At 32.4% G+C, this 14,117-nt stretch overlaps 2 protein-coding genes across 3 annotated transcripts; both read left to right on the top strand.

The window, feature by feature from the left end:
- Window positions 1-203: 203 nt before the first annotated feature.
- Window positions 204-888, top strand: LOC148563066 (wall-associated receptor kinase 2-like). Its single transcript, XM_088491139.1, has 2 exons — window positions 204-756; window positions 869-888. The coding sequence occupies exons 1-2, from the start codon at window positions 204-206 to the stop codon at window positions 886-888; spliced, it is 573 nt and encodes a 190-aa protein (XP_088347265.1).
- An 8,206-nt stretch (window positions 889-9,094) lies between these two features.
- LOC107605359 (protein WVD2-like 5) lies at window positions 9,095-13,831 on the top strand. 2 transcript variants are annotated; one of them, XM_016307221.3, is made up of 10 exons: window positions 9,095-9,607; window positions 10,333-10,373; window positions 10,543-10,810; window positions 10,898-11,134; window positions 11,285-11,325; window positions 11,431-11,502; window positions 11,607-11,700; window positions 11,810-11,881; window positions 11,963-12,073; window positions 12,893-13,831. In XM_016307221.3, the coding sequence occupies exons 3-10, from the start codon at window positions 10,556-10,558 to the stop codon at window positions 13,406-13,408; spliced, it is 1,398 nt and encodes a 465-aa protein (XP_016162707.1). In that variant the 5' UTR covers window positions 9,095-9,607; window positions 10,333-10,373; window positions 10,543-10,555; the 3' UTR covers window positions 13,409-13,831. The 2 variants fall into 2 exon arrangements, with proteins under 2 accessions (XP_016162707.1, XP_016162708.1); XM_016307222.3 differs by lacking the exon at window positions 10,333-10,373 and having other exon boundaries at window positions 9,320-9,607.
- The last annotated feature ends 286 nt before the right edge of the window (window positions 13,832-14,117 follow it).

The following is a 14,117-nucleotide window of genomic DNA, read 5'->3' as shown; positions in this document are numbered from 1 at the left end:
TGGATGCCAAAGTGAGTGTTATGGTATTCAAATTCTATATCCATTTGGCATAGAAAATTCATATACCGGTGCTACCTGTTTTTTAGAAAAATCTTTTGAACTTACTTGCAACAGTACTATTTCCAAGTTAATATGGGACAATAAGCCAGTCATAGCCATAAACGTCTCCCAAGGTCAAGTAGATATATTGATTTTTGCCATCGATGTTTGTTATGATAGTCCTTGGTAATCCCGTTAGTTTTACCCCTCCCTTCGGAATCACAAATATTCTTTCTTTCATCATTTCAAGCAAAGACAACAAGTTCATAGCTGTTGGCTGCAGTACTTTCGGCTATCTTACTATCTACAGCAACACCAGCGGTTCTATAGTGGGGTGCATAACACAATGTCATAACATGAGTATGGCAATCGATGAGGGACATTGTTCCAGCAACGGGTGTTGTAAGGTGGATATTCCTACCGGAATGACAACGGCCACAATTCAAGTAGCAACCTATCTCTACTGTAGCTATTCCTTTGTCGTCAAGAATGGCTACTACTCGTTTTCGAATGACCACTTGGAGAATCTACCATATCAAATGTTCCCTGTGGTTTTTGATTGGAGTGTTGGAAACGAGACGTGTAAAGAATCTTTGAGCAGAGGTACCAACGCTTGCAAGGGAAATAGTACTTGTGTGGAGGCAGAGAGCGGATATGGTTACCGGTGTCAATGCAACCAAGGTTTTGAAGGAAATCCATACCTTCATGCTTGCACAGGTAATTAACTAATTCTATTAAACATTCATCTATTTTTATATAGTTTGTTATCTTTTCTTTGGCAACTTCAATTTGTTTTCTCTGTTACTGCAAACATTGATGAATGTGATAGGTAGATTCATACATGTCTAAGTAAGGATACCTGTCTCAATTCAATTGGATCCTATTCATGCTTTTGTCCTAACGGGCAATCAGGAAATTGATTAGTAATAGGAGGCTGCCATGAGAAAATTCACAAAATTATGCTTCCAGAAATTGTCACTGGTAAGCAATTTCACCACGGTTACATTTATTGTGCAAGCTAGAGATATTAATATAATACAAAAAAATTGTGTATACATCCAATTTTAGTTACAAGTTAAAAAGATTACGGAATCAGTTGGTATCTAATTGGTAGATATTTAGTTACACTCATTTGTTTCGATATGCCACATGCATGAATCACAGCTGAATCATTCATCATATATTATGCTCTCCAACAACATACTCTACCAACAAGGTACAAGATAAAGTGCAATATTTAGAACTCGGTTAAGTAACATGTAAAGTCTTCGGAACAATACCTTTCACCGTAAATTTCTGGAAAAAAAATGCCAATAAAGCTACAAGGCTACAAGAAATCTAATACAAAAATGAAGGTAGGGGCATATCTAATCTACAGGATGCTAGAAAAGTATGATACCCTGATTTCTTATTGCCAAGTACCATGAGCTCCCTTGTTGCGCTTCTTCAGTGACTCGCAGAAAAAGGGAAAAAGCACCTTTCATTTCATCTGGAAGAGGGAACTGAAGGGGGAGTACGAGGGGCGGGCGTGTATTATGTTGCAAACTTGTTTTTCGGGAGATTGGAATCGCAAGTGCTGGTTGCTGCTTGTTTAGCCCTTCCATAATAAAGGAAAATGCCCCAAAAGTGAGGCAACTCTGCAAGAGAGCTTGTGGCGCACCTGGAGAAAAGTAGAATATGAGTCCTAAAAAGAGAGAGCAGAGAACAAAATTTATATTTCTCTTTCATTAAGGAATCAAGGAGCGAAACTTCTGAATTTTTTTAATGTATTCCAACGGATTGGAACATCCAAAGCTCATCTTTCCAGTGAAAAATAGCATTCTTAGAGCAATTGTTACCAAAACCCATTAAATAATACAATGTTGTCATGCCCTTTATATACAATTCCAATTAGTCGAATAATGTGGGACTCAACTAACAGTAAATCCAAATAAAGGGAGAAAAAAATGATACCTGAAAAGCCTAGTGCAAGGCCAGTACAACATCCAGCTACTCCAGCATTAATAATTGCAGATATGAAGTTTAAAGTAATCAGAAGAAGAAGATTAGCAAAGCAAGAGTGCCATTTACAGCTGAAAAAGTTCCCACTCATACCATCATCCTTTCCTCGAAGTCTTTTCAAGATGCAAACAACCAAACTATGAACTCTAGACAAAACAGCAAACGTCTAACAACACAATAGAAAATAATGTACATTTATCAGCCAAATTGAACAATTAAGAAAACACAAGACACAAATACCAAATCATTAGTTTATTCTATGATAAGTTATTTAAGTTATCTCCAACAACCTCCGAATTCACCATAAGTTGCTGTGCTACCCCGCTCCCATCCGCGCTGCTGCTCGCTGTGACTGGCCCAATTTTTCATGTATTGCTGTAACTGTTCCTCGGCCAATTCTTTGAAGCTTCCTTGTTTTCATGTCATTGTGTTTGTAGGTGACCCAAATTCACAGAATTCATCATCACATTGTTCGCCGAACCCTTCAATTGCATATGGTTGCGATTTCGCTGCGGGTTCTCCCTTGTAACGATATACATCAAAGGTTTCAGAACGCCGACCTGAGCACACCAGACGCTTCGGCACAGCGCGAGCAGAGGAACAAAAATGGAGCACAGCATAACAAGGCGCGGGCTCCAACTGTGAGGAACACCACGATGGTGACAGCAGAAAAGGGATTACATCAGTGTTGTGTTCCGTTAAACCCTGAAACAACGTAGAAGATGTATAAGCCCGATTAGACCACTGATGACTGAAAATAAAAAATAAAACAACGGCCCAGCCCACCTCCCTAAATCCAGTTGGGGATCTGTAACATTGGCTTCTTATTCCATTAGCAGGCTCCCCCTTCCACTACCAAGGCAAACAAGATTATGGAAATAGATCCTCTCTATTTTTTTTAACACGAGAGTATAAAGTGTGATCTCTCATCTTTAATTCTATAAGTGGGACCAAAATTAAATAGGAGAGAGAGAACAATGAAGGGTGAGATTTTACACTGGATACCATCCAGTTCTTTTTGCACTGGAGAGGATCTACTCCCCAAGATTATAGAGCTCTGTCAAGCTTGTTTCCTGCAACCATCATCTTGCCACATGTCAATATATCATTGCATCTGTATACATACACGTGTAGGTGGGCACATCCTATGTTAATCCATGATAAACTCTGCTAACTCCTTTATCCTTACTCTAAACTCGTTCTATCTGTCGCTCTCTATCCCACGTTTTATTTTCTTCTTTAACCCACCTTCTATCATTCAAGCAACGTATTTTTGGAAAAAATCCTAAAAGTAGCTTTGACAAATAGTGAAAAATGATGTATTCCCCTTAGAAATGGAAAAATGAAGAACAAGAAAAAAGTTAATGTTTGCCAATAATAAATGAAATAAGAGAAATTTGAATTGAATCCTTATTATATAGAACCACCCATGGATGCAATGAATGTTTAAAATTCCGAATATATATATTTCACTCAAACTCTCTCAACTCTCTCTTGCTCATACCTTTTGTCTACTTTTGCTCTGTTCTCACTTTCTCTCACGGAATGGACATGTTATTTTTTACTGTTATATTAGTTCTTGTACAAGCAGTAGTAGCTAGTAATCAAATATCTCTTAGGGTGTGTGTGGTTGGAGGAATTATAAATAATTCTTAGAAATTTTAAGATGGGAATATCATATTCTCATGTTTGGTTCAAAGTTTGAAAAGTTATTTCTAAGCAAGTTTGATTCTAGGAAATCAAAATACCATAATTTCAATTCTTACCTTTTCTTTGGGTATCTTTAATTCTCATAAGAATGGAATCTTTGTAACAAAGTAATATTTAAACCACACACAACTTTGATGGATGCCAAAGTAAGTGTTATGGTATTCAAATTTCATATCCATTTGGCATAAGAAATTCATATACCGGTAACCGGTGCTACCTATTTTTTAAAAGAATCCTTTGAACCTATTTTTATTTCCGGTGCTTCAGTTTTGACAATTTTTTTATAAAATATTATCTCAAATTATCAATATCTGTTTTGCTATGATTGGTGAATTCATCAAATAAGACACATGCTTGAATTACCATAATGCAGCATTATCCAACCATCTCAATATGAATAATCCGTGAAATTAACAATAGAGTAGTTTCAACAAATGTCAAGTGACAATAAACCCCCTTTTTTTACATTACTTTTAAAGCAAATTCTTCACACGTTTTCTAATTCTTAACCAATAGATTTAGGGTTGAGTTTTAAGAATGAAAAATATTCATTAAAAAACTCGTAGCTTTTATATATATAATTGAATTTCTGAAATAAGGTTCAGATATTAATGATTCACTAGGCAAAAAGGGGGTAAAGTATATATCTAACTTATGCTCCACGCACGTCCTAATAACTTCTTACCGTTAATATCAAATGAAATAATTGATATTATTATGATTTATCAATCAACGTAGGCTTTTGTCTTTTTGAGGCATTTGGTTGCTTGGATTAACATGCATGTCATTGTTTCCTTGGGACAAAGGAAAGCAATAGTGAGCTTAGAAATTGAAGGTTCTAAAGACACCCACCACCCACTTCTTGCATATTCCTAGGTTATCTTCTGTGCATCATGAAAGAAATGAATTCTTTCTCTCTCTCTCTCTTTTCAGTTGATCTTATAATATTCAGAAATTATTTTTAATACGAAAATAGAGGTTATGTTTTGGTTGAATATTGATATTTAAAGTGTATTATAGTATTGTGGAAATCATTCAACACGCTCCCCACGTGTTTCAATACGCCCCCACGTGTCCAACACACCCCCACGTGTTGGTCAGGATGCTGCCACGTGTCCAACACCCACGTGGTACAACACGCCCCCTGCGTGTTACCCTTCTACCTGATATCTCTATCCATGCGTAAATACACTAGGTTCATCCATTTCCAGCCAATACACCACTCAAAACCCCATAATCAAATTTTTGAGCCTATAATATTTTGCTTTTTTTTTTTTTTTGCGTTTTTCAAAGGTATAAAATTTCACTGAATGATTGAATAAAGAAGGTTGGTCCAGTGGATAACCCAAAAATAAATAAATAAATAAATAACAAAAAGTGGGATCTGATCTCCCAACTCAAACTCACAAGAGATGAAAAATAAAATTATACTTTAAAAAGGACGTAATAGAGTCTATGTTCTTTTTTGTAATTCCTGAAGAAGATATTTGGAAGTTTGGACCACATACACTTGTTGTGTATCTACATTCTTGTCTTCAAATAAAAAATAAATAAATAAATTGGGAGACCCTAATCTCTTTTATAAAATCTCAGTTAATTCAAGTTAAATTAGTCGAACTTTTGGTAAATAAATTAAGTAAGTATCGGTAATTTAACTGAAAACGAATAAAGAAAGGAAAAAAGGCCCTCAAATGTTCCTAATAAAGGTAGGTAAAGGACCAAAGATATACAGAGCAAAAGAAATTCAGATAAAATTGTTTGTAAACATTGATCACTATTTGTGATACAATAATTTCATTAATGAATACTAGACTTAGTGATTAAAACTTTTTTACTATTTGAATCATCATGGATTTGTTGCATTCTTTTTCTTTAGCTTTCTTTTTTTTGGTGAAATAATTGATTATATTTTAATTGTTATTAATCTTTGTATCTAGTGCAAAATTTAGCAATAATGTATATTAAGATGATTTTACTTGACACATGTTAATAGAGAAACCAATTCATAAAATCACCAAGGGTACTACTGTAAATTTGGATCTTCTAACAATATACATAAGGATAAGGGTAAAGTATACTTTTTGTCCCTAAAATTTGGTAAAAGTTTCAAAAAGATTCCTAAATTTTATTTTGTTTCAATTTTATCCCAAAAATTTTCGATTTGCATCAAATATACTTTCGACGGCTAAATTTTTAAAAAATTAAAGATCAATTTAACAATAATACATGAAAATTATGCTTAATTTGCTTGTGTTGAGAGTTGCCCTTATGAAGTTGTTGTTGAATTGGTCTTAAATTTTTTGAAAAATTAGTCATCAAAAGTATATTTGATACAAATCAAAAACTTTTGAAACAAAATAAAATTTAAGAATATTTTTAAAATTTTAATCAATTTTCAGAAATAAAAAATGTACTTTATCCTATATATAAATATACAATATTTTATTCTATCATTTAACCAGAGCATCTAAAAGGAAAAAAAAAATACTAAATAATATTCCATGAACGCCACAACAAAATCAATCTTTGTTTGATACGGTCCCAAAACCTATCTTTATGGCATCCAACTTGGCAGAAAAGTATACATGTCTTGTCATGTTGGTGTTACAATCCATTAAGCAAATTAATTAGCAAATCAAGAAAATAATATTATTGCTTAAACTAAACTCTGTTTGACCCTACGTGTGGCCCTATAATGGGCAATTCCTTTGGTAGAGTCAATAAACAGTGGCCTCTGGCCACATTATATTAACGCTTTAATCTCTTTATTTGTCACATGAAAAGAAAGCATGATTACATCAATTGATTATTAATAAGGCTAACTAGGAACAGCCTGCACAAAAAGGTGTTATTAAATTGAAAGGGGTCCAACACATACCAACTTTGTTTATCTTTAGATTTTAAAATTTGTATTAAACCAATTTAGTAGTTAATCCTTAAATAATTTTTATTTGATAATGCTATATGATCAGATAAATTATTTTAGTAATTAAGTTTAATTAAGTTAGTTAAATAACTTATTAACACAAAAAAATTAATAAAAAAAAGAGAAAATATATAAAAAATTTAATTAAATTCCGTTATAAAAATAATTTGTCACTTAGTATTTTTTCATCAAGTAAAGAATACTAAGCTTTTTGTTAATTAAATATATTTTAATTTTTTATTTATCATATTTTATATCAATGATTCATATTTAAAATTTAATATTTAAAATTTAAAATTAAAGATATTTTATATTTTTATTTTTAATAGCAAATTAATTTTCAAAGAACATTATATTTTTTTCTTTTTTTTTCAAGCACATTAACATTAGCCAAACTTAATTTGTTCAAATAATTGTTTTTAGTATTTACTATTTGAATAGACGAATAATCATTTAAAAGAAAATTTTAAATGATGACCATATAAATTATTTTATATTATCGTCGGTGTAACAAGTAAACTTTAATTTATATATAAAAAAAGTTAGAAAAGTTTTAGTTATCTTTAATCCACAAAATTTTCGTTTAATAACTAGATACCGCAAAATTATATTCAAATAGGCCTCTCCTAGTTGATGCCTAAATTATATGCAAATGCTACAAGAGTCTTAATTAAAAGTGTAACATAACAACTAACAACCAAGCATTATTCGATCTTTCATAAAGACAAATAGGCATAAGACTAAACCAGGTCCTCATCAGTCATCAACCATAATCATATCCATGCAAATACATCCATATTAGAAACTAATTATTCGTTTAGAGTAATTAATTTGGTGCTATATAATCATTTGTTCATTACCGGTCATGTTAATTTTTCAATGTTCCTTTTTTTATTTTATATAATTTCTCAAGTTGCACATGCTAACTACTATTATATTCCAAACTACCTGATATGAGCTCTTAACCACTGAGCTAGAGACGGGTTTGCCACATCAATCAATAAAATAGTAACACAACTTATTTATTTATTTTTTTTTTAGTTTGGGATGTTCTAAAATATTGTTATTAATGTATCAAAAAAATATACATAAAGCATTTAGAAGAGAAATAGAAATGAAGAGATTGAAACTGGGAAATAAAGACAAAAATTGAAAAATTAAGATGGAGAAACAGAAATTGATAGACAAAAATTAAAATAAATTTTAATATTGTGTTTGATATAAGATAGGAGATAGAGACTCAAATAAGAATAAAATTTTAATTTAATTTAGATAAAGTTAGAATTAATTAATTGAAATGAGGATATTTTAGGTATAAAATATTATTAAAATTTCAGTATTTGTCTCCAAAAATTTCAATTTCTTATGTCTTTATTTTTTGGAGATATTAAAATACTAAAATTTTGAAATATAAACTAAAATTTTAGTATCAGTCTCCAAACATAATATTAAATAATAATCTTTTGATATTTGAAATGGATTCTCTCCAGTTTTTTTAACACTTGACAGAATCCAATATGATCTCTTACTTTTGATTCTATAAGTGAGACTATAAATAAATAAAAAAAAATAATGAATAATTAGATTAAACATTACACACCATCTATTTTTTTTTTACCGAAAAAGATCCACTCCCCATCTCAATATTTTAAAACAAACACTATCTAAATAACTCACATGCATGCGGATGAAGATAAAATTAAACAAAATGTATTTCAAAATAGAGATATTTTTCCTATTTCTATCTATTTCATTTTCCAAAGAACTTAATGTTCTTCTAATATTGTACTTTATTTCCGCTTTACTGATTGTATTTTTTAAGGGAAAAAATCTCTAAAATTAAAGTCAAATAACGAATTTAATCAGTGTTTAGTTTTTTATTATCAGTATAACAAACAGTTATAAATACTAACTTTATTTAGATTAAAAATAATCAAATCTTTTAAAGTAGAATAATAAAAGAATTTAATTTTAATAAATTGACATATTCATTGAATCTTATTTTTTTATTTGAATTACAAAATTAATATAAAATATAATTATTTTTATTTATTTTATAATGTATTAAAATTAAAAAATTATAATATTAAATATATATTTTATAAATTTAATTTTAATATATTAATAATATAAATATTTTATATAATTATCTAATTATATTTTTTAATTATTAATATAAAAAATAATTATTTTTATTAATATTTATAAAATTATTTTGTATACGCATCAAAATTAAATTTATATTTTTTCGTGATAATTATGCATAAACATAATATGCTGGCGTAATTTTGATATCTGTGATGGCCAGTTGAAAATCACGTGGTACGTGGGTGGCACAGTAGTAGGAAGTTAAGTAACCGTGCCTGCTCATTTCCGTGGAAACCGTAAAGACATGTTTTCTTTTCCACCATTAACTGCACTCTTCACTCTTCACTCTTCACTTCATGCCTCTCTCTCTTTTTTCTCTGACTTCACTCACTCACTCTACTATCTCTCCATTTTACAGTCACAGAAAAAATAAAATAAAAAATAAAAAATAGAGAAAGCGACTTCACTCGCTATTGGATTTGAAAACCGCTCCTCTCTCTCTCTCTCTCTCTCTCTCTTGCAATCTTTCTTCTTCACCTCCTTTTTTTTTTCAACAATAATAAAAATAATTATACAATTAAGATTTAAAAAAAAGAAATATAAAAATAAATTAGATAAATCGACGAGCAACAACTACAGTTTGAGTGTTACGGATCTTGATGCTGTAATAGTAGTGTGTGTTTGTGGTGGATCTTCTGATCGTGATCCTCTGCTTCTTCTTCTTCTTCACCATTTCTAATTCTGCGCTTTTCTTTCTCTTAGATCTCTCTCTCTCTACTATCAATCTATCAATGGTGTTCTCTATCCAATCTTTCATGGCATTTTGACTATCCTTTTTACCAGGTAAACCTATCATGACTCTTGTTGAATTTCACTCGCTTACTGTCAGAAACTGATCGAATGTTCTTTTTTTCTTTTAATTTTGAAAACCGTCAACTTAAGTGAGATTAGGATTTTTGTGCCGATTTGTTTTGTTATTATTATGACTAAGATTATGATTATGATGGTGATGATGACGATGACGAATATGCGGTCACAAAAATGGGGATTGGGGTTATTATTTGATTGATTATTTTGTTTTTTTGTTTGTTTGTGTATTTAGGCATTGGATTTATTTGCAGTTGTAGTCATCAATCGTGTATTGTTCATGTTTGGCTTAGTAGTAACAAGTGCCTTTTCTAATTGGTTGATGAAGCAAATGCAGCATAAGTGTGTCAATTTGGATGTTTCAATTTCAATTGTATCAGCACTTTCAATTATTTGAGGCCTGGTTTTGTTTCACCTATTCTGATAGGAATGAATTTTCACTCTTCCGAACTTTTCTTTGTGCATTAGGTAAACAAGAGAGCATTACTTATGAGACTATACAAACAAAATATTAGACATTATTGATGAATCTCCACCCCATGGAAATGAATTGTTTGTATATATTTTTCAGTGATAAATGATTTTGAATTTGTACGTTTCTCACTTGGGAAAAAAATAAAAAATACAACACTTTTGAATTATGATGACTGTGTTGCTTTATTCAATTTGACTGGTAAGTAACTTTTGAAACAACCTTACAGGTCTTCTATTTTATCATCTCAGTCCTAGTTCCTTCGAGTGGGTAAGTGGACATTTCAGAGTATACCCTTTATTTAAATTTGCAATGTGGATAAGGAAAAGGAAGAACTTTTGTGAGAAAATAACACTGGCATTAGTGATGATAAATTTGTTTACTATATAACATTCTTGTATCTCTAAGCGGCTATTCATTGTTTTCGTGAAAATTGTAGCTTGGTGCGAGTGATGGATCCAAATAACCTTTCACCTGATGATGGGGTAGAAAAGGTCCACCAAAATGGTGCTTTTGAGGAACCTGAAAAACAAGAGAATGGCATCGCTTTGAATGATGTAGACCACAGTGTCACCCAAAATACAGAAGCTGCGTCTCCAACTGAAAATTCCAACCAGCATGATAGCATTACAACTGATGACTCATCTACGAGAGAAAATGAAGAATCTAATGACTACATGAGAGGAAATAATGTTACCAATTCAAAGGTGAGAACTGAGAAGTTTTTGTTTTACTGGAGTTGGTTTCATTAGTTAGCTATATTATTCAGATCTCATGTGTGTGCTCAATTCTAGGAAGAGGAATCGAAAGCCAAAGACCAAACACAGCAATCAAAAGCACGGAAGGCTCCTGTGAAGAATAACAATACCAAAGCACCAAGTTCCAGAGGTGTACATTCTAGTTCGGTGAGAAGGGGAAAAGATGGAAAAGCTGAAGAGACCACATCTGCTGTTTCAAATGGTGCTTCAGCTCGTCCACGACAGCCTGCTAAAACCAGGTCATTTAATGATCGGCAGAATCAATCGTCCAAGGTAAACACTGGTTAAATTTGTTTGCTTTCCAAAATGTTTACTTGGGAACTCAGATAACCATTCATGCTTTACATACCTTCTTTCTTTTTTCCTTTTCTATTCTGTCTATTTAAATGCATCACTGATGATTTTGTGTTTTGTTTATCTCAGCACTCTTCAAAATCCGAAGCAGCATCTTCTGAGATACCAACGTCCGTAATGTTTTCATTTATTTGTGAATGTTTCATCATATGAAACTTACATAGAATTGATTATTGTAATTAGCTGACTGGTGGACTATAATATACTGGATACAGGGAGAATACAAAAACAAAATCAGTGAAAAAGGGACCCTCTGAGAAAGCTCACGGAGAAACAGAATCTTCAGTGTATCCTTTTAAAAAGTGGGTTTATATATTATTGTTCCGCATAAGTGAAAAGAGGAATGTGATGCTGTGTTATCGTGGTTTATCTTTAATCTATTCTGAAATAGCGGTGCAGAAGATGACAAACCACGTAGGGTGGGGACACTTCCGAACTATGGATTCAGTTTCAAGTGTGGTGAGCGAGCTGAGAGAAGAAAAGAGGTAAATATATGTTAGCACTTACTTTGGATTTTTTTTTTTACTATTATTATTTTCCCAAATAAGGTTGTAGCCTTGTAGCTAATAAACAAACTGGTTTTTTGGAGGGCAGTTTTACACCAAACTTGAGGAAAAGATTCATCAAAAGGAGGTGGAGAAGAGTAACATGCAAGCAAAATCCAAGGTGAGAATATTTGACATCTGACATTAAAACTAGATTGTGGAGTTTGCCATTTAATCATGCCAATCTTTAACTTCTTTGTAGGAGACTCAAGAAGCCGAGATTAAGATGCTTAGGAAGAGTCTAACATTTAAAGCAACTCCAATGCCAAGTTTCTACCAGGAGCCTCCTCCTCCTAAGGTGGAGCTCAAGAAGGTAATCTCTCTCTCTCTCTCTCTCTTGAATGTGTATGGTCCTCTGCATGATTCATGCTTCTGCAGTAGGCACTAATTAGTTACAGAAGATTTTTTGTTCATCTGAAGCTATATTTTATGTATGTATTCTATATCTGTGCTGCTATGTGAATGAAAGGGTGCACGGAACCAAGCTATTTTGCTGATGGAAGCTTTCTTCCTACTGTATCCACTTCTAGACATCATTGTCTGTCACTTTGTTGTATAAGTTTCTCTGATGTTCTTAAGTATCCTGTGATCACAAAATGGTTGATAGGTGAAATAAAAGGTTAGCTATTTATGTCATATGTATGAGAGTTGAGATGCATACTTCTTATATTGATGTTCATTATGTTGTCAATTTCATTTGGCAGATCTCAAAGCATTCTCAAAACTAAACTAGAATTACCAATTCAGATATTACTCTTCATATCAGTTAACTGCTTTCTTCAATATCCATGGGGAACCTCTAGATTTGGATCGTGATACAGTATGCTGTGACACTGCCATTCAATGAAATGATTCTGTTTTTAATAATTTTTGTTTAATATAGTGGGTGGCTGGGTCACAGTGTCACACTTTAGGTTGATGTAGCTACATAATTAGATTTATTTCTAAAACTTTTATATATTGGCAAAATGCATTCAAATTAAATCCTTGGGTGAATTATCTGATTGAGTGCAACTATATACTTTTAAATTCTTCTGGATCATTGATATTCTCTTTTATTCTTGTTGTGTAATGTGTTGTCTTATCAATCAGAAAATTTAATATTATAATAATTTGGACATTACTGACGTAGATACCAACTACAAGAGCAAAATCCCCCAAGCTTGGTCGGAAAAAGGGCTCAATAAATCCAGACTCAGATGGAAATACTAGCAGCAGTTCTCAACAGGGTCGGTTAAGTCTGGACGAGAAGGCATCTCAGGGTAAATTGACTAAAGAAACTGTTCCAGTTGAGCAAAAGAAACCGCCAAGGAAATCTCTTCCTACTCGACTAGCTTCTGAAAGGATACGACCTTCCAATTCAACAGCTGCAACAACTAAATCTAAGGTGGTGAAGGGCGATAAGACCTTGCCTAGTGCAACAAAAAAAGATACCAACTCATCTAGTGCTACTGCCGGAGAGGAGAAAGTTAAGGTGGCTACAAAAAATGAAGAGAATACTACTTCAATCAGTGGGAACATTGAAGCTCTACCTCCTAGGGCAGTCCCTTCTGACGATCCAGATGAAGCAGAACTTCAGGTAAATGGTGATATAGAAGTTGAAGAGAACCCTCAGCTCATGCAAAAACCGATCACAGCTGAGCATTAAGCAAAACAGCATATTACATGAGAAATGGATAGATTCATCTGGTGAATATCATAAAAAGCATATAAACAAAGATTAATTGACAATGGAGGCTTGCAGATTTGCATTATGGTTTGTGTTGTCATTTTGTCCAAGCAGCACTTTTTTTTCTGTGTTTACTCTCTCAAGCTTGCTGGTTTGGTCCTTATGAAATTCTCCTTTCTTGCTTGCAGCAATGTATGTAGCTATTTTGTCAGGTTATAAATTGTAGTTGATCTTAATTTTGGGTATGCAGCACTTGTTCTGTTCAGTTGATATAGTTTGATGAAAACAAATTGGAGAAAAAGTTTGGCAGCTGATGATGGTACAAGTGAATTTTGTTCAGGGCTTGCTTTGTTAAAACAACTGACATTGTCAAAATGTACAAGATGTTTGTTTTTGTGGTCACCTTATGCTAAATTATACGGATCAAATCTCTCTATTGGCACTATTAGGTAAGACTAGATCGATTTTCAGCTCTAATTGTTACCCTTAGTTACTTGGTGTGTTTGGTTAGAGGGTGAAGTGGGAGAAAAGGGAAAAAAAAAAGGGGGGGGGGGACTTTTAGGGAAATGTTCCTATGATCGTCTTCATAAAAAGATGACATTGTGAACCGTTAGATGATTCAGTCAAACATATTAAACCATCTAATAATTTACAATGCCATTTTCATGTAAAGATAGGAATATCCACC

This window comes from Arachis ipaensis, chromosome B6 (assembly GCF_059453495.1).
Source record: "Arachis ipaensis isolate K30076 ecotype BB chromosome B6, ASM5945349v1, whole genome shotgun sequence".
Taxonomy (NCBI): domain Eukaryota; kingdom Viridiplantae; phylum Streptophyta; class Magnoliopsida; order Fabales; family Fabaceae; genus Arachis; species Arachis ipaensis.
Note: the sequence above shows the minus strand (reverse complement) of the source record. Positions and strands in the feature narration are given on the sequence as shown.